This window comes from Magnolia sinica, chromosome 18, assembly GCF_029962835.1.
Source record: "Magnolia sinica isolate HGM2019 chromosome 18, MsV1, whole genome shotgun sequence".
Taxonomy (NCBI): domain Eukaryota; kingdom Viridiplantae; phylum Streptophyta; class Magnoliopsida; order Magnoliales; family Magnoliaceae; genus Magnolia; species Magnolia sinica.
This window is the reverse complement of record NC_080590.1, coordinates 54,895,728-54,914,371: the sequence shown is the minus strand read 5'-3', so window position 1 is coordinate 54,914,371 and position 18,644 is coordinate 54,895,728. Positions and strand designations below refer to the sequence as shown.

General features: G+C 46.0%; 1 protein-coding gene across 1 annotated transcript; it reads right to left on the bottom strand.

Moving 5' to 3' along the window:
- Positions 1-379: 379 nt before the first annotated feature.
- LOC131232405 (uncharacterized) lies at positions 380-2,286 on the bottom strand. The gene is made up of 2 exons (XM_058228626.1): positions 1,744-2,286; positions 380-1,180 (listed from the first exon to the last, which is right to left on the bottom strand). Exons 1-2 carry the CDS (start codon positions 2,284-2,286, stop codon positions 380-382), a joined length of 1,344 nt encoding a protein of 447 aa, XP_058084609.1.
- Between the last annotated feature and the right edge of the window lie 16,358 nt (positions 2,287-18,644).

Sequence of the window (18,644 nt, the reverse complement as noted above, 5' to 3'; positions counted from 1 at the left end):
CGGCTAATGATGTTGTTCTTCATAAACTTGACCACATGAGATGCTGCGATGGTGGTGTATGATGCTGCTTCTATCCACTTGGTGAAATAATCTACTGCCACCAGGATATACTCATGCCCATTTGAAGCTTTAGGGCTGATCTTGCCGATAATATCTAGCCCCATATAGAGAAGGGCCATGGTGCTGTCAGGTTGTAGAGTTCGGAAGCGGGTGCATGGATTTGGTTCGCGTACTCCTGACACTTGAGGCACTTCCTGACGTGTTTGTAGCAATCTGTCTCCATTTTAAGCCAATAGTAGTCGAGTCGTAGGATCTTCTTCGCCATCATGTGTCCATTCATATGTGGGTCGCATAGTCCTTCATGGATTTCTGACATAACCTACGTTGCTTCTGTTTCATCCACGCAGCGGAGGAGGACTTGGTTGAAGGATCGCTTGTAAAGAATGCCCCCAGTGATCACGAATTGTGCCGCTAGTCGTTGGATGGTGCGTCGATCGACTGGTTTTGCTCCTTCCGGGTACTTCTGATGTTCGAGGTATTTCTTAATGTCTGTGTACCACGGCCGATCATTCGAGGGTGGTTCAGCTTCGTCGATCTGTAGGTAAAATGCGGGTTCCTCCTGAAGTTCGACAGTGAGTTCCCATTTAGCAACTCCTTTTGGGATCTCCAGCATCGAAGCAAGGGTAGCTAAGGCATCTGCGAATTGATTCTTGATCCGAGGTATGTGAGAGAAAGTGATCTCTTCAAATTCTTCGATTAGATTTTCTAGATAGATGTGATACAGGATTAGCTTTTCATCTTTGGTCCTCCAATCGTCGTTTATCTGATTGATGATGAGCTGCGAGTCCCCGAAGACTCGCAACTTCTTCACATTGAGGATTATGGCCTCTCTTAGACCAGCGATGCATGCTTCGTACTCAGTCATGTTATTAGTGCATTGGAATGCTAGTCTTCTAGATATGGGAGCTGGGACGTCTTCGGGAGAGTAGAGTATGACGCCTACTCCACTCCCTTTTGAATTTGCGGCTCCGTCGAAAAAGAGTGTCCACTCTCCTGCCTTCTTTTCTTCTTCTTCCTCAATCAGGAGGATATTCTCGTCAAAAAAGAAGGTCTTCAATGGTTGGTAGTCAGGCAGAGAGTGTGCTACTAGATAGTCGGCCAATGCTTGCCCCTTGATTACCTTTTGTGTGACATATGTGATGTCAAATTCTGAAAGCAATAGCTGCCATTTTGCGATCCTACCCGTTAGTGCTGGTTTTTCGAACAAGTATTTTAATGGGTCCATGCGAACGAGCAGAAAGATTGGGTGAGCGATCATATACTGTTCTAGCCGCCGTGTTGCCCAAACCAGGGTAAGGCATATCTTTTCCTAGCTAGAATATTTAGCTTCATAGCTTGTGAATCATCGGCTTAGATAGTGAATTGTTTGCTCTTTTCTTCCTGTGTCATCGTGTTGGCCAAGAACACATCCAATTGCTTCTGCTGCGATAGAGATATATAACAGTAATGGCTTACCTGGAGTAGGTGGCATGAGCACTAGAGGATTTAGCAGGTATTTTTTTATCTTGTCGAGGGCCGCTTGGCAATCGTCATTCCATTCTTTTGGCGAGTTCTTCCGTAACAGCTTCAATATGGGCTCACAGACTGGAGTGAGCGTGCGATGAATCGGCTGATATATTGGATCCGTCCGAGGAAGCCTCGAATTTCTTTTTCAGTCTTAGGCGGCGGCATTTCGATGATTACCTTGGTCTTAGTCTCATCCACCTGGATACCATCTTCGCTGACAATAAAACCTAGCAGCTTGCCCCCGGTTGCACCGAAGACACACTTTTGCGAGTTAAGGCGGAGCTTGAATTTTTCTAACCTGTTGAAGAGCTTCTCAAGGTCTTCGAAGTTTCTGTCGATCATGCGAGACTTGACGATCATATCATCCACGTAAACTTCCATCTCCTTGTTTATCATATTATGGAACAAGGTAGTCATGGCTCGCTGATATGTAGCTCTTGCGTTCTTCAGTCCGAAGGGCATGACCCGATAGCAGAAAGTTCCCCATGGTGTGATGAAGGAAGTCTTCTCACGATCTTCGATGACCATCTTGATGTGGTTGTAACCAGAGAAACTGTCCATGAAAGAGAAGATCTTATGTCTAGCAATATTATCTACTAGTGTATCGATGTGAGGTAGAGGAAAATCGTCTTTAGGGCTTGCTTTGTTGAGATCTTGAAGTCGATGCACATCCTGACTTTCCCATCCTTCTTTGGAACTGGTATGATGTTTGCGAGCCATTCCGGGTAGTTGGAGACTACCAAGAATCCCGCGTTGTATTGCTTGATGACTTCATCACGAATCTTTAGGGCCCATTCTGGCTTTATTCTTCGCAGCTTCTGTTTAATAGGCTTCATGTCTGGCTTTGTTGCTAAATGATGCACCACCAGATCTTCATCGAGGCCTGGCATATCCTCGTAAGAGAAGGCAAAGTTGGACAACCTTGGTTTCAAAAACTCGATCATCCTCTGCTTGTATTCTGGGGATAATGATCTTCCAATACGCACCTCTTTAGGGAGTTTTGCGGATCCTTAGTTCACAACCTCGAAGTCGTCTGCTACAATATTGGCCTTTGTTTAGAACTCTTTGAGAGAATTCTCGAATTCGAGAGCTGTATCATCATTTCCCTTATCCAGGGCTTCATCCAAACCCATGAGTTTGAAGTCCAACTCTAGATCGAAATCATATCAGTCGACCTCAAACTCCTGCAATGTGTGCGAGGTGTTTGGCACAGTGGTTTTTGAAAGTTTTTCTATTTTTTTGTATTTTGAGAATTTTCTGATATTTTGTGATTTTGAGGAATATCTGGTTTTTTTGTACTGTTTGAAATGTATTATGTTTTTGTGTTTTGAAGATTTTCTTATTTTTTTGTGTCGCCAAGGTATCCCGAACAAGACGGTGTTGCAAACCATGATTGGTCTTGTCCTAATTCGGGGTACCACCTACTATTTACATTGGCGTTTTTTTAGGCCGGCATTGAATGGTTCGTCGGCTGATTCGATCGTTAGGGGGACAATTGTCCATGGTGGTTCTTTCCCCCGTCCGACCCCATTGTTCTGTTTTGTCTGTTCTTGCGGGTCATCTATCCTAATGACCATGATGTCTGCTGGGCTAGGCTCAAAGTCGGAATCTGATTAGATTTCTTCACCCCGCAGTTGGAGCTCTCCTGGCTCCTCGAACTCCTTTTGTGATGGGACCTTCATGTCTGTCCAGTCAAGGGCAGGTCATTTTCCCTTGTCGATCCAGTGAATGGGCTGCCTCTGCCCCTTGTGTTGTTGAGCTGGTGGTGGGGATGTGTCCCTTTGACTGTGAGCGGGGATAGTTCCTCCGCGTTCTTACCTGTATCACCTGTAAGGGGCACTCTTGGTTCTGGGTCCCTTGTGGGTGGACCTGTTTCCATGCCCCTAGCTTCATGTGATGGGTCTAGGGGTTCCGCCTCTAGCTTTAGATGTGCTTTTGATGCCCTGAGAATCGTATCTCACCTTATTGGTGGCCAGATGGACTCCTGGTTAGCATGCTCTGCGAGTTTGCGTTGTTGGAGGTGGTCCTCAAGAGAAGTCATCTTGTCTTCACAAACTGTCCCAGCCTTAATGAATTTGATGGGTGTGCACTTAAATGGTTGACACTTTTTTGGCCTTTCAGCTTAATCTTCTGGTGCCAGCTGATATCCCAGTCCCTGTCTTTATATGTTGGCAGGTGCTAGTTTTACCACCATACCTTTTTCATGGAACTCGGTATGGTAGTTTAGAATTAATCACTCAGCAGGAGGGATGACATATTCAGCAGTGAGAAGACGCGGATTAGCGATTGAGTTTACAACTTCGAACTCGAAGCTGTGATAGGATACGTCACCTTCTGCATGCTGAACATCAATCACCGGGATGTCAGTTTCCGGAATATTAACCGTTACCGGGAGGATGGTTTCTAACTTGGCCAACACCGAGATGATTTTGTTTCCCGAAGGGAATTTAACCCTTTGATGGAAGGTAGATGGGATGGCTCCAATAGCATGGAGCCATAGCCGCCCCAACAAAAGGTTAAATGAGGCAGGGATGTCGATGACCTGGAATGTGACAAGGGTCATGTCTGGTCCAATTTGTAGCTCAAGGTCAATTTCTGCCTCAACTTATCTTCTGGAGTTATCGAAAGCCCTAACACTCATGGTACTGGGCCTGAAAGCAGATGGTTTAATCCCTAACCGTTCAGCAGTCCTCAGAGGGCAAACATTGAGACTGGATCCATTGTCAATAAGCACGAGTGGGACTTTGAAAATTTTGTGGTGGGCTACTATGTTTAGTTAGCGCCCGTGTTTGCGTCCTTCAGGTGGTAGCTAATCGTCAGAGAAAGTGATAGCTCGTGGTGCAAGGAGTTGTCCAATCATACTTGCCACCATTTCGGGGGGTAGGTCAGGGGAGATATGGGCATCATTTAATGTTTTCATAAAGATTTCTCGATGCGATCTTGATGTGCATAGGAGTTCCCAGATGGATATTTGTGCGGGAATGGTTTTGAGTTGAGTTGCTATATCATAAGTAGCATTGGTCTTGCAAGTGGTTCCCGACAAAGTTCCTCGGGTTTCTTTCGGATTCTGATTATCTCTCCTGAAATACCTCCCGTTGTTACTCACTTCATCGCATTCTGGGTAATGCCATGGGACTGCTTTTAGGTCATAGGAGGGAACCGTCCTTCCTTCCAGGAATATCAGCGGTTCTTGCGGATGCGGAGTTGTGGCGGAATGTTTTGTGATGGATCTGATGAATTTTCTTGAGGTGCTACCAAGTCCTAACTGGTTTTGGAAGCAGAGTTTTCTTCCCCTTTTTGATGTGTGGGAAGGATCCTCTGGTCATGTGCCAGCTGGTGAGGCATCAGGAATGTTGGGGCTTGAACCGAGGGTGCCCCTTGCGAGGTTAGCGGAGTTAGATCAGGGAGGCTTATCGGGAGGACAATGGGTTTAGGGTTTGACCTTTTTGGATGTACCAAGGATGGAGTTGAATGTGCACCTTTTGGTGCAAGATGCTGAAGGTGTGACCTGTTGGGTGCTGCTTCAAGGAATATAAGAGGCAGTGTTGATGGTGCTGCAAGAGGTTGAGTGGCTGGTGCTGCTTCCAAAAAAACAAGAGGTTGAGCGGCTGGTGCTGCTTCAAGGAATACCTATGGCCCAGTTGATGGCGCTTGTTGGTATCCCCATGTCCGATTTGCTGTATCGGGCATGATTGCTTGAATGAAATGATGCGGGGATGAGTACATGGGTTGCCCTCCTCAATGTGGTTAACGGTTGAGGTGTCAGATGTGCTAGCTCCTACTTGATGCGCCGGCAGGGGATTTTGGAGAATGTTGGCTTGAGCTGTATTGTTGGCCTGTGGGGTGATTGCAATCTTCTGGTTTTCGATCAAGTCTTGGACCGCATGTTTCAAGGCGAAGCAACGGTCTGTTAGGTAGCCAGGAGCCTGGTGATATGCGCAATATTGATTTTCATTGTAACCAAGTAGTAGAGGGTTCGGAGGAAGCCGTAGTTGGAGCGGTGCCAGAAGTTGCTTTTGCATTAACCTAGTCAGAATTTGATTGTATGTTTGTGCTAAAGGGGTAAACTTCATCCCTAACATTACATGTTTGTATGGGCCTGGCGCATTCCCCCTAGGCTGTTGCTGTTGTTGTTGAGACGGCTCTGCCTGATATCCCTGTTGGGCTTGCTGTGGTTGGTACTGTCTATTTGGCTGTGGTTGATGTTGCCTGTCTTGCCGCGACTCCGGTTGTAGAGCATACTGGTTGCCTTGAGTGTTAGCGACAACGTTGTTAACTTCCGTACGGCGTTGAGCGGGAGCAGTGCTGTTTCCATTCCCGTATCCAACGGGTTTCCCATCGACTTTATTTCTTTTGATTGAAGGGGCCTGGTGTGGCCACGGGGAAATGGTTCCAGCACTGATCCCTGCTTCCACTTGCTTTCCGGCTCGGATTAGTTGGGAGAAATTTATGTATGGATATGAGATTAAATATCCAGAAATGTTGGGGTTTGCTGAATGTACGATCATAGATATCTGCTCTTCGTCATCGATGAGGTTTCTCATGTGAGCTGCCATGGCTCACCATCGTCCTATGTACGCCGATAAAGATTCATCGCTTTTTGGTCTCAAGGCAGCCAGGTCAGATCTTCTCGGAGCCATATTCAGGTTGTATGAGAACCTGTCAATGAATGCTTGGGAGAGTTTTTTCCAAGTTCTGATTTGATGGCTATCCAATGAGGTGTACCAATCTAAAGCGTCACCCTTAAGGAATTTCTAGAAGAGTCGTATCAAGGTTCCATCGTTCCCTGCTATTGTATTGAGTTCCCCACAAAATGCTTTTAGGTGCGCTGTAGGGCACCCACTGCCGTCATACCTTTTGAATTTTGGTACATCGAAGTTCGGAGGTACCCGGGCATCTGGGAAGGGACAAAGGTCCCTGAATTTGGTGGATGGGTGGTCCACTCCTTGCTGTCTCTGGAGCTGATTTTGCACCATCTTTAGTTGCTCTTGTAATTCCTCATCTCAGACTTGCTTTGAGGATGGTATCTTGCCCCTTGCTGTAGGGCTTGTGCTGCTTCTTCTTCGTATGGATCAAGAATGTGAGGTTGTTGGAAAGACGGTGGACTCCCTGTGGCAGGAGGAAGCTGGAATTGAACGTCGCTCCCTTTTAGAGGAGGGTGTGATGTCTGGAAATGGCTCCCACCTGGGGTATCTGCCAAATCCGGAATGTTACTCCCGTTAGGGGGAGTGAGTTGGACTCAAAATTGGCCCCCTTCATGGGCATCTGCCAATTCTTGTCTGTGGTTCCCATGAGGGGGAACTTGTGTTGTAACCGGGTTGTTGTGATGTGCTGAGTAGAGATGTGAAGGAGGGTTGCTCCCAATTGCTAGCTGCTGTTGATCTTGTGCTGACTTTTCTGGGAGAGGAAGCATGGGATTTACTAGAGGAATAAGGGAGAAGGCAAAAGGGGTTTGAGGGAGTGAACTGTTTTGCACACTAGGCTGGGTTGCCTGTGCATTTAGTGTAGCATTTGGCACTAGGCGAAGTAGTAACTCTTGCATTACTCGAAGGCTTTGGACCATTTCTTGCATAGTGGTATTGCCTTGTGGGTCTGTTTGAGCTGCTGGTAGTGGTGCGAGTGTAGGTGCGGGTGCGGGTGAGGATGTTTCGGGAGCTGGCTGGGCCGCCAGCTCTTCTTCATGGGTAGCTTGAGAGGTCATGGCTGCACAGGATCGAGTGGTCATGGTTCGATTCTTTGCCTAAGGAAGAACAGGCTGAAGATTTTTTTTTATTTTTGTATGAATGCAAAGATGATGTCCCTTGAGATTGGAATACCACACGTTTTCGAGTCGGGTCTCAACTAGTGCGAGCTATCATGTCCCCAATGGAGTCGCCATTCTGTAGACAAAAAAATTGGCGCCCCACGCTGCTTTAAATTTTATGGATTTGATGGTGGGGTGATTAGGCTGATTTGTGGATATTGGAGTCGCCACTAGCCAATTAATCTCCAAATCCCGCAGTCGGCTAGAACCCGTGGAATATATAAGGTTAGAGAAATCCGAAGACTCTCCTACTTTAGATTGACTCCTGGTCTGCGATCCGTAATTCTAGGTAAGGGACCTCGGTTACAGAGAGGGAAGGTGTTAGGCACCCACTCTGCCTGTACAAATGTACGGTTTCTACTTAGTGCGGTAAAAATAATCTCAAGGGATGATGGATGCTGTGGTCGAGATGGGACTAGGCACACACACGGATTTCTGATGTAGCAAGATCCGAGATTTCGGCAAGCTACAGAGCATACGTCCAACAACGTACCTAGAAAGCGGATGTGATGATGCTTATGTAAAAAAGGTAAAGAAGAATGGACTAGATCATTAGGAATTTCTGATGTGACAGGATCTGGTGTACGTCAAGTCACAGAGTATACGTTCAAGAGAGATCTAGAGAAGAATGGGGGTTGAGAAGGAAGTAGATGTCATGATGAATGCTTGTAGGATGATGGATCCTTGGCTTGATTTTTGAATAGGCTTAGACATAAACTGAACCATGACTAATTTGGATTAGGCTTATAGGTTGGAAAGGTTGAGTGGCTTAAAAATCATAACTTTGAAGGTTTGGGAGCTCCTTCACTTTTCCTCACTCTCTTCCTTTCTCCCTTTCTCTCTTACTCTCTCCCTCTCTTGGTTGTTGTTGAAATGAGAAGAGGAGAGGGCTATTTATAGCCTTCTCCAATGGCATTGCTGTAATTTTTGACTTTGGGAGGGGTAAATGCTGAGGTGGCAAGTGGTGGTTGGTGGAGAAGAGAGAGATGCCACATGGCATTCTCTCATTGGCTTATGAGGTTGGTAAATTGGTAAATAGTGAGGGTGGGGGGGGGGGGGGTAATTTTGAAGGAAAGTTGACTCTTGGACGCTGGGACAGCTGTCCACACGCGGGCCGCGAGCGGCGGCAGTCAAAGTACCACAGTAGTCAGACTACCTCCTGGGCCGCGTTCGGGCCGGGTCCAAGCATGTGGGCTTTATGTGACGCATTGGTTTGTCCGATGGTCCTCTTTGAGTTTTTTACAACTCGGATAAGTCGGTTTAGGTTCGGGTAAAGGGTTCTTACTAGGGCGTAGGGTAAAGGCGGGGTTGTATGTGGATTGAACGGTCTGGATTACGGTTTCTGGCTGCGGATTGGAAGTTTGGGGATTTTGGCCTAGAGTTTTAGGTTTAAGATGGGATTAGGGTCTATGATCGTGGTTCCCAGATTGTCTTAACCTTCTCGAGATGTTAGCCTGGGTGGGGTATCTACACCTTTCTTGTAGAGGATGTCGTTGAGTATGGTTTATCGGGCAACTTTAGTTTACAACCGTTGTGCATCCATTCGATCCTTGGGTAACTTGTTCCCTTTGAGATAGTCGATGATTGGATCCATCCAAGTTGGTTCAAAGTTTATTGGAAGTACCGCAGCGAGGTCGGCCTCGTCGATGCTAGGTCGCGCAAGGAACTCGATTAGGATGGATCTTGGAATGTCGTCCTCATCTACAGTGGCTAGTTTTGCTAGCATGTCCGCTTTAGAATTCTATGCTCGAGTGATCAAGGCTATACTACATTTGTGAAATTTTTTGATTAATTCTTTGTCCTTTCGTAGGTATGCTTTCAAGCATTCCTTCTTGGCTTGGTACGCTTTGACTATTTGATTGACGACCAGTTGAGAATCACTAAAGACTTCTATGTGTTGAGCCCCCATGTTGACCGTCAGTTTAAGTCCGATGAGCAAGGCTTCGTATTCTACCGTATTATTGGAGGCTTGAAATCTGAATCATAAGGCATATTGCATGTATGTATGGTTTGGGGTCTCCAGGACTATCCTTGCCCCACTTGCCTTAGAGTTGGATGAGCCATCAACGTAGATCATCCACCGGGGTTGGTCGGGAATTGCCTGGGTGGCGGACGGTGTGGCAAATGGTGGGTCGGGTGCTACACTTGGGATGAGCACTAGCCCAGGTAGGTCGGTAGCTAGCCTAGGTGTAGGAGTTAGCTCGACGATAAAGTCGGCCACTGCTTGGCTTTTGATAGATGCTCGGGGCTGATATTTGATGTCGAATTTGCTTAACTCGATTACCCACTTGGTTAATCATCTTGAAGCTTTGGGTTTTTGGAGTACTTGTCGTAATGGTTAATCGGCTAAGACGACGATGGTGTGAGCGTGAAAATATGGCCGTAAGCGTTGAGAGGAGACGACCAAAGCTAATGCTAGTTTTTCCAAGGTCGGATATCATTTCTCGGTCGAAACTAGGGCTTTACTGATGTAGTATACTGGGAGTTGTTTTTCCTCATGTTCCCTAATTAATGCCGAGCTAACCGCTGCGTTGGAAACGACCATGTACAACAGAAGGGATTCCCCTATCTCGGGTTTGTAGAGTAATGAGGGCGACCTTAGATATTGCTTGAGCTGCTGGAAGGCCGCCTCACATTCTTTTGTCCAGTCTACCACTTGTTTCCCCTTCAACTATTTGAAGAAGGGGGGACACTTGTCTGTAGCTCGGGATATGAAGTGATTTAGGGTAGCGATCCTCCTAGTGAGTTGTTGAACATCTTTGGTCATTTTTGGCGATTGCATATTAAGGAGAGCCTTGATCTTCTTAGGGTTCACTTCAATTCCTCATTGGCTGACCAAGAAGCTGATGAACTTTCCTGAATTAACTCCAAAAGCACATTTGCTCGGATTTTGCTTCATCCGATACTTGCGAAGGATGAGGAACATTTCTTCGAGGTCAGTGACATGGTCTATAGCTTGGATGCGTTTGACGAGTATATCATCAATGTACACTTCCATTGTCCGCCCTATCTGTTAGGTTGACATTTTGTTGACCAGTCGCTGATAAGTGGCATCTACATTTTTCAACCCAAAAGGCATGACTCAGTAACAGTAAAGCCCTTTCTCGGTGACAAATGCGGTTTTTGTTTTATCATGCAGATGCATTACAATTTGGTTATAACCATAGTATGCGTCTATGAAACTTAGTAGCTTGTGCCTAGTCGTGCTGTCGACCAGTTGGTCAATTCGGGGGAGCGGAAAGCTGTCTTTAGGACAGGATTTGTTCAAATTTGTATAGTCCACACAGACCCGCCATTTTTCATTTGCTTTCTTCACCAACATGATGTTGGCTATCCAGTCTGGATAATAGACCTCCTTGATGAACCCAGCCTTGAGGAGTTTGCTAACTTCTTTGTCGATCACTGCGTATCTTTCAGGACCGAGCGCACGGCGCTTTTATCGAATTGGTCGGTGCTATGGGTCGATGTTTAGTCGGTGCACGATGACCTTGGAGTCAATGTCGGGCATGTCTTCGTGAGACCATGTGAAGACGTCCGCATAGCGTCGAAGGAGAGCTATTATGTTATCCCTTAGAGGTGCTATTAGAGACAACTTAATTTGAACGGTTTTGGAGGGGACTGATTCGTCCAATGGGACGGGTATAAGCTCTTCCATGGGTCGACCTCTCTCATCAGAATCCTCACGAGGATCCAAGGTGGTGATGGTCACTTCTCGATTTTCCATTGGATCCAGAGAAGTGAGGGTCATTGTTTGTGGCGGAGCTTTCAGTGCCATTGCATAGCATTGTTGAGCGTCATGTTGGTCGCCCTTTACTGACTCAACCCCCTATTCGGTTGGGAACTTTATGGTTAGGTGGTAGGTCAAGACCACGGCTCGTAAGACATTCGGGGACGGTCGACTAGGGATCACATTGTAAACTGATGAACAATCTACTACCAGGAAGTCGATGACTTTAGTGGCTTAGTTCTGTCTGTCTCCTGCTGTGAGCGGGAGCTGAATTGCCCCTTCAGGTACGACCTTGTCACCACAGAAGCCGAGCAACGAGGTTTTAACTTGTCGAAGTAAAGATCGACTAACTCCCATTTTGTTGAAGGCCTGAGCGAAGAGAACATCAATGGATGATCCGGTGTCGACGAGGATTCAGAACACCTTTCGATTAGCTATGATCAAAGTGACCACTAGTGCATCGTCGTGCGGGTGGTGGATTCCTCAGGCATCTTCTTTAGCGAAAGTCAGACCATAGTTGTTTACTTTTTGCTCCTTGAGAGGCCTTCCGATTTGTAGAATTTCACCCTTGGGATGGCCAATGCATCTGACATAAACCTTTCGAGCATTGTTCGAGTCTCCTCCGCCTCCGTGACCTCTAAAGATAGTGCAGATCTCTGCAATCTGTTCATTGTTGACGTGTTAGTTGTCTTTTGTTGCGACCCAATCTCCCCTATGGTTGACGTACTCTTCAAGATGGCCACTGCAGATGAGTGCTTCAATCTCTTGTCTGAGATCAAAGCAATCACTCGTGTTGTGTCTGTGATCCCGATGAAAGCGGCAGTACTTGTTTTTGCTTCTGTTTATAGGGTCGAATTTCATCTTATTTAGCTAATTGAGGAGATGTTTATCTTAGATCTCCATCAGAACTTGTTCGGGAGTTTTGTTAGGAGGGGTGTAAGTTTTAAATTTGTTGTCGAACCGTTTGTTCGAATGATGATTGTCCCGAGATTGATCGTCCTTCCTTTTATTGTTTGAATTGGCCGGGCTTTGTTCTACCTTTGCCTGTCGCTCTTTGGTCGAAGGAACTTTGTTCTGGATGGCCTCCCGAATGATTCAGGATTCCTCAGCATTAACGTACTTCTGTGACTTATTCAGTAGCTCGGCCATTGTCATAGGAGGATTCTTGTCCAGCGAGAAGAGGAACTATTTATCCCTCAACCCGGTAATAATGGCATTGAGGACGAGCTCTTCCGAGTGCTTACGGACCTACAAGGCTTCCAGATTGAAGCGTTTGATGTAGTTCTTCAGGAGCTTGCCTTCTTTCTGAACTATCTAAAGTAGGTGGGTAGGGGCTTTGAACCTCTTCTTTCCTCCGATTAAGTTCGTGACGAAGACTTGGCTAAGTTAAGAGAATGAATTGATGGAGTCTGACTTCAACTACTTGAACCACGGTCGGGCAGCTCCAGCCAGAGTTAAAGAGAAGGCTCGACACATGACCATATCAGAGGCATCATGGAATTCCATGTAGACCATGAAAGATTCCATGTGCTCCAATGGGTCGGTGTTCCTTGAAAAGGAAGTAATCTGGGGCAACCGAAACCTATCTGGCAGCCGCGCCCACATAATGTCAGTAGTGAATGGGGGATCAGTTTCTTCCGTTGTGGCATGCGTCGACAGGTTACTTCGGTATGCCTGCTACATGTCTCTGATCTGATCTCACAGATTCTTTAGCTCGACCTCCCAATGTTCACCGCTTTCAGTAGTAGTTTCGACCGAGGCCTCACTGCACCTTTTCTGATCTAACTCATGGCGTAGGTCGGAAGCGGGCAAAGTTACGGTTTTTGAAACGTGAGATGGGGTTGGCCTGGCCAAGCTACGTTGTTGGGTCTTCCGAGAGGCATCTCGGGTGCAGGAAGGGTGAAGAGGATTGTCGCCCATTCGTTCATCTTCCTTGTCCGTTCCCTGCACATGCTGAGGCTGTAATCGATCTAGCATGTGTGTAACATCCCAAATTTTTTTCAACTTGGAAATAGACGTCCTTAAGCAATGGGTCGATCATAACACCATACTGACCTCTCAGAACTCAATCCCAAAGTGTAAAATCCTTTTTTAACCTATTTCCTTCAAAATCTCACCTTTCACCGCCTTATTCTTCAAAATTTTCTAAGTACTTTCATATTAGACACGAATTCTAAAGTTTAAGTGATGAAGAATAATACTTAAACTAAAATTTACTATAAATAGTAAATAAATAAATAAAATGGGTTTTTGACCATTAACCTTTTGGAATCTCACGAAATAAATAGGTTATTTGGATAGAGAAGTTTCTCCTACACAAAAATCATGTATTGCACTTCGCGTAACTCATTCCGGTTTACAAAATTTACCCGTTTCAAATATCGGGTGGCGAAACCACCACCAGACGGGAGAGCAAGCTTGGACAGCGGGCCGGGTGGCCCGTTTTCTGCCCCATTTTCTGCAATGTTCATCCAACTTTAAAATGTCATATCTCCCTCGATATAACTCTAATTTAAGTGATTGAAAAGTCAAATTGAAGCTTGATAAGTCTATTTTCATATAAAAATAAGTAAAAAAATATAATAAAAATTTTAATATAGTTAAATATAGGTCGTTATAACAATTGTCTGAAAATTATTAGTTTGGACAACTGCTGCTTCTAGAATTTTTAGAATTTTTCTACAATACAAAATCTCATGAAATTTGGTGGAGACGAAGTGATCTTAATGAAGAACTAATAAAAAAATAATTAAAATAATATACTAGCTAAAAGTACCAAAAAGGGGCATAGAACTGTCCTAGGACCTTATTCTATAGTAATTAGAGCGGAATTTGGTTAAGTACTAAACTAAATAATTAATGGATTTGGCTTGAACCACTTTTTGTACGAACTGCAAGACCCAAAACCATTATAATCGCTAACCCAATATTATCTATAAATCTAGGATCAATCTTAAAAACCAGTTGCTCTCGGGACCACATTGAAACTCCGTATCGGATTTGGACTGCGCGTTGAAAGTCCGATTACCCCGAAACTATATGGTTATGACCGCCTTACTGGATGTCACGCCCCAAACTCGGAAACCGGGCTCACAAAATTCCCGATCACCGAATTCGGCGCTGACAGCCTCCGTAGAACCCCATTCTCGACTCCCAGCGCCCATTCACCAGGTTCCGATCCTGGGATGCTACAAGGAGGATTTTGTACATCAGTTTGTTCGTAATAAGCATAACCAAAGGCATAACCCACAAACAACAACCAAAAACTCCATCACATTTCCACTATAATCAAAAACTTTACAAGTACAATGAGCATAAGGGAAATACAATGATGATAGACAAAAAAAAGAGCTCCAAAAGATCAGCCACGCGTCCAAGCCTCAGCGCTGCTGCGATCCAACGTCACCTGCACGCAACGGTCGTGCATAAGCTTATAGAAAGCTTAGAGGGTGGTGAAAGTGTATGCTCAAGGTGATAATGTAGTTATGTAGTATCAGAGTAATGCGGAACATGCTGATGAATGCTAAGAATCCCATTAGCCGTACCAAGGCCATGCGGTGCAAAGAATGATGTCGGCCATACCAAGGCCATGCAATGCGAAATGCAAGTCAAGCATACAAATCCTCATCTAAGTCCACATGTCAATACGGCTCAAATCTGGAATATCGGGGTCTAGTACACTCCAAGCCGATTGCCGCCCCATCGCGCGCAATAAGGTGAGTGGAAAAGACCTCACTATCCGCTGCCAATATCGGGCTCGGCTCGTCAATAGCGGACCCATTCCTCGAGCCGGTAGACTCAGCCTAGCATTGCCTCCTACTCTCGGGCGGGTAAGGCTGCACCCCCTTCCAACCGACCACGACACAGTGGAAAGCGCAACCGTCTGGTAATCGGCACTCAGCGCTCATGCATCCACTCGGTCTAGACGTTGGAGCAACCTCCTGGTACCATAAGGGTTTAGGGACTTTCACCCAGGGATATCTATCGCACCCCATGTAGAACAGTATTTCCGGTATCCAATCCTGCCAACCACGATGCGTCTGTGGAGGCTATGGCCCTGATGTCGCTAGGGCGTATAGTAACCATATCACACAATGCGAATGCATGAATCACACTATTCAGTCATGCAGAAATCCTGCGCGTATCGTGCGCTCATGTAGGGCAACACCCCTTGTACGGGAGCCCCTAAACCATCTGCCCGAAGGCATATGCTATGATCAGGCATTTCTCATATCAAGCATACGTATGATGCATATGAATCATGGAAATTAAACATGTTATATGGGATGGATGATAATCATAACAAAGATGGGCCTAGACGGCCTACATACCAGACGTACGAGCCTAACAATGGCCCTAGGGAAAGTCATAATGCGGACATTTAACCACACTATACTTGCAATGTGGACGTCAAACCACCATTGCTCCCAAGGCACGACTGTCATAAATATCATTATACGATTCATGTTGGGACTGCACATTGCAATGAACCTTAGGTATATCTCATTGGGCCTTCAATACATCAAATGGGCCGTATCTCATGGGCCTTATATTCATTAAGTGGGCCACATCAATGGGCCGCATCAATGGGCCTTATGTTCATTGCAATGGGCTATAACCCGTGGGCCTTAGAGTGCATCAAATGGGCCTACTCACATGGGCCTTATATGTATCAAATGGGCCTCGCCAATTGGGCCCCATACGTGCATCAAATGGGCCTACCCATATAGGCCTTATATGTATCAAATGGGCCTCGCCAATTGGGCCCCATACGTGCATCAAATGGGCCTCGACTCATAGGCCCCAATACATTTTAATGGGCCTCGACCCATGGGCCCCTAATGCATTAAATGGCCTCGACCCATGGGCCTTATATATAAATCAAAGTGGGCCTCAACCATAGGCCACAAGTAATGAAATGGTCCTCCCACGCTAATAAAAATATATATAATATACATACAGTACATATAATATTATATATCATATAATATTATATATATGTATATATGTATATATAATATATAAATATACACACGCACACACCACACACGCACGCACCCACGGGCCCACCGTCCCTGGACGGTGGGGAAAAACACAAACATCATAGCTGGCCCCACGCAGCATCCTTGGGCGGGAAATCACCGTGGGCTCCATGTGGGGCCCACCATAATGTTTAGATGCCATCCAACCCGTGATAAGGTCACATGGGCCCAGAGTTGAAGGGTGAAAACAAATCTCACCCTGATCCAAACTTCTGTGGACCCCAAAAGGATTTCAAAGGTAGAAGTCTAATCCCATTTTTCTACGGTGTGGGCCACCCGAGTCTTGGATCGAGTTGATTTTGGGGTGGGCCCACGTCAGGTAGGGGCCCACCATATGAACGGTTTAGATAGCTTATAAACATCAAGGTGGGGCCTACGCCACTGGCCGTCTTTGAAATTTCTGTGCCCGTCATCGCCCGGCGTGCGTGTGCGCACTACTGCAGCAGAGCAGCTGCTGTTATATATATATATTTTTTTGATTTTTGTTTTCCCATGGATTTTGCAGGTGGGGTCCACCTCTTGCAGATCTGCTCCGTCCAATGGCTCTCCATGCCTCACGACAGTCAAAACAAGCCCAATATTGGGCCTGTTTCAGTGGATAAAATAATATGGGACATTTCAATGGTAAACTCACCGTTTACCATGTTATGGCCCGCCTGAAAATCTGATCGGTCCTATCTTTGGGCTCAACGCCTAAAAATGGCTTGGGAAGGGAATGGATGGTGTGGATTGGAGACATGCATCAAGGTGGGGCCTACATGAATGGGCCTCCTCCATGACCTTGAACCAAGCTTTTATTTGTGTTTTCACCAACCGTCCAGCGTCTCTGGACGCTGGACTCTCTGGCCGAGCAAGGTGGGCCTACTCATGAGGGCCACCACTGATGGATGGCGTGGGTACAATACACGCAAAGTGGGCCCCACAGGTAAATGGTTTGGATAACCTACTAACTTCATGGTGGGGTCCATTCAAGTGGGCCACATAACCTCATTAACATAAAAAAAATAAAAAATAAAACAATTAAAATAAAAAGGGAGAGAGATAGAGAGTGAGACCGTGTGATGGAGGGACCCCGGCACTATGGGCCCTCCCTTGCACTAAATCATACATCAAGTGGGTCCCATTACATGTGGGCCCATTAAATTAAAATTTAACGGTAGAGATCCCTTCTCCACTAAATCAGACGGTCTAGATGACCCTAAATATGCAAGAAAGTAAACATCATGATGGGGTCCATGGAGAATGGCCCCATCATGGAATGATCATGATGATCCAAGTGGGCCATTGGCCACATCATAGGGTCCAAAGTGAGATCCGAACCATTGATCGGTTGGCCTCACTTGGCCCATCTTAAAAACGTCAAAAACTATCCTATCCAAACACCCACCGCTTGATCTTCTTGCTCCCTTGGCTTCCTTAGTTCCTTGTGCTCCTCTTTGATGGAGGAAGATGAGAAATGGATGGTTGAGATGAGAGATGAAGGGGTGAGAAAGGTGGGCCTCACAAATGAAATTTTCTCACCATGGGAGGACCATACGTATGAATTTTGCTATGGGAGAGTATGGAATGAGAGAGAGACTTGTAAGGGAGAGAGAGAGAGAGAAAGAGATGGGTGATGGAGTGATGGGGGATGGTTTGGGTTGAAAATTGTAAAAGGAGGTATGGTTGATGTTGAAAATGGGAAAAAGAGGAGTGGTGAGGTAGAAAGAGGGTAGACTTTTGAAAAAGGTGGAGATGGGTTGTTGTACTTAAGGTATGGGATGCTTTAATGGTTGATTGATGGGACTAATTGTAGAGATTCCCTCGAAATCCGCAACGCGCGGTGTTTCTTCGGAATAAACGCTGATCGGCATCTTCTTGCCTGGGTATCGGTTCGGTGCGCAAGTCACGGCGTTGGAACCGCGGCGACGACGCGGTCGCTATGATATAACTTTCGGACCAAGCCGACGTCGGTGCGCGGGACTTGGCTTAGGATCGTGCGTAAACACCGAATACGGTGCGAAGGATGCCGGAATTTGACCGGAAGGATCGCGGAAGCTAACGGAATAGTACGGATTAGGACACGGGTCTTACACTGGACTTAACTACCATTTCAGAAATCAAGTTCAAATAGTATCCCGAAACGCACAACTTGAGCCCGGAGCGAAGTGTGTGAGAAACGCGAATATCTTTAGAAAATGAACTAAAACTTAAGTGATTTGGGCCGTTCGCTTGTAGGCCAAATTTAAGGTTTCAGACCGTCAGATTCTTACTCAACTTCACCCTCGGATCAGAAAAAAATTTCAATACATGTCAGTGTACTTGTGGCCCTGATCGAGTAACGGTGACCATTGAACTGAAACAGGTCCTCCGCGGTCGATCCACTAATCCGATCGGACCAAAATCTTAACCTGACCTAGATCCGATGTCAGGGAACTTGCCCCTGACAGTGTGCAGGTAAAGGACCTTCAACTGAGCTCCGTTTTCCCGAAACCGATACCTTTTAGCTATAACCTAAGTATACCAT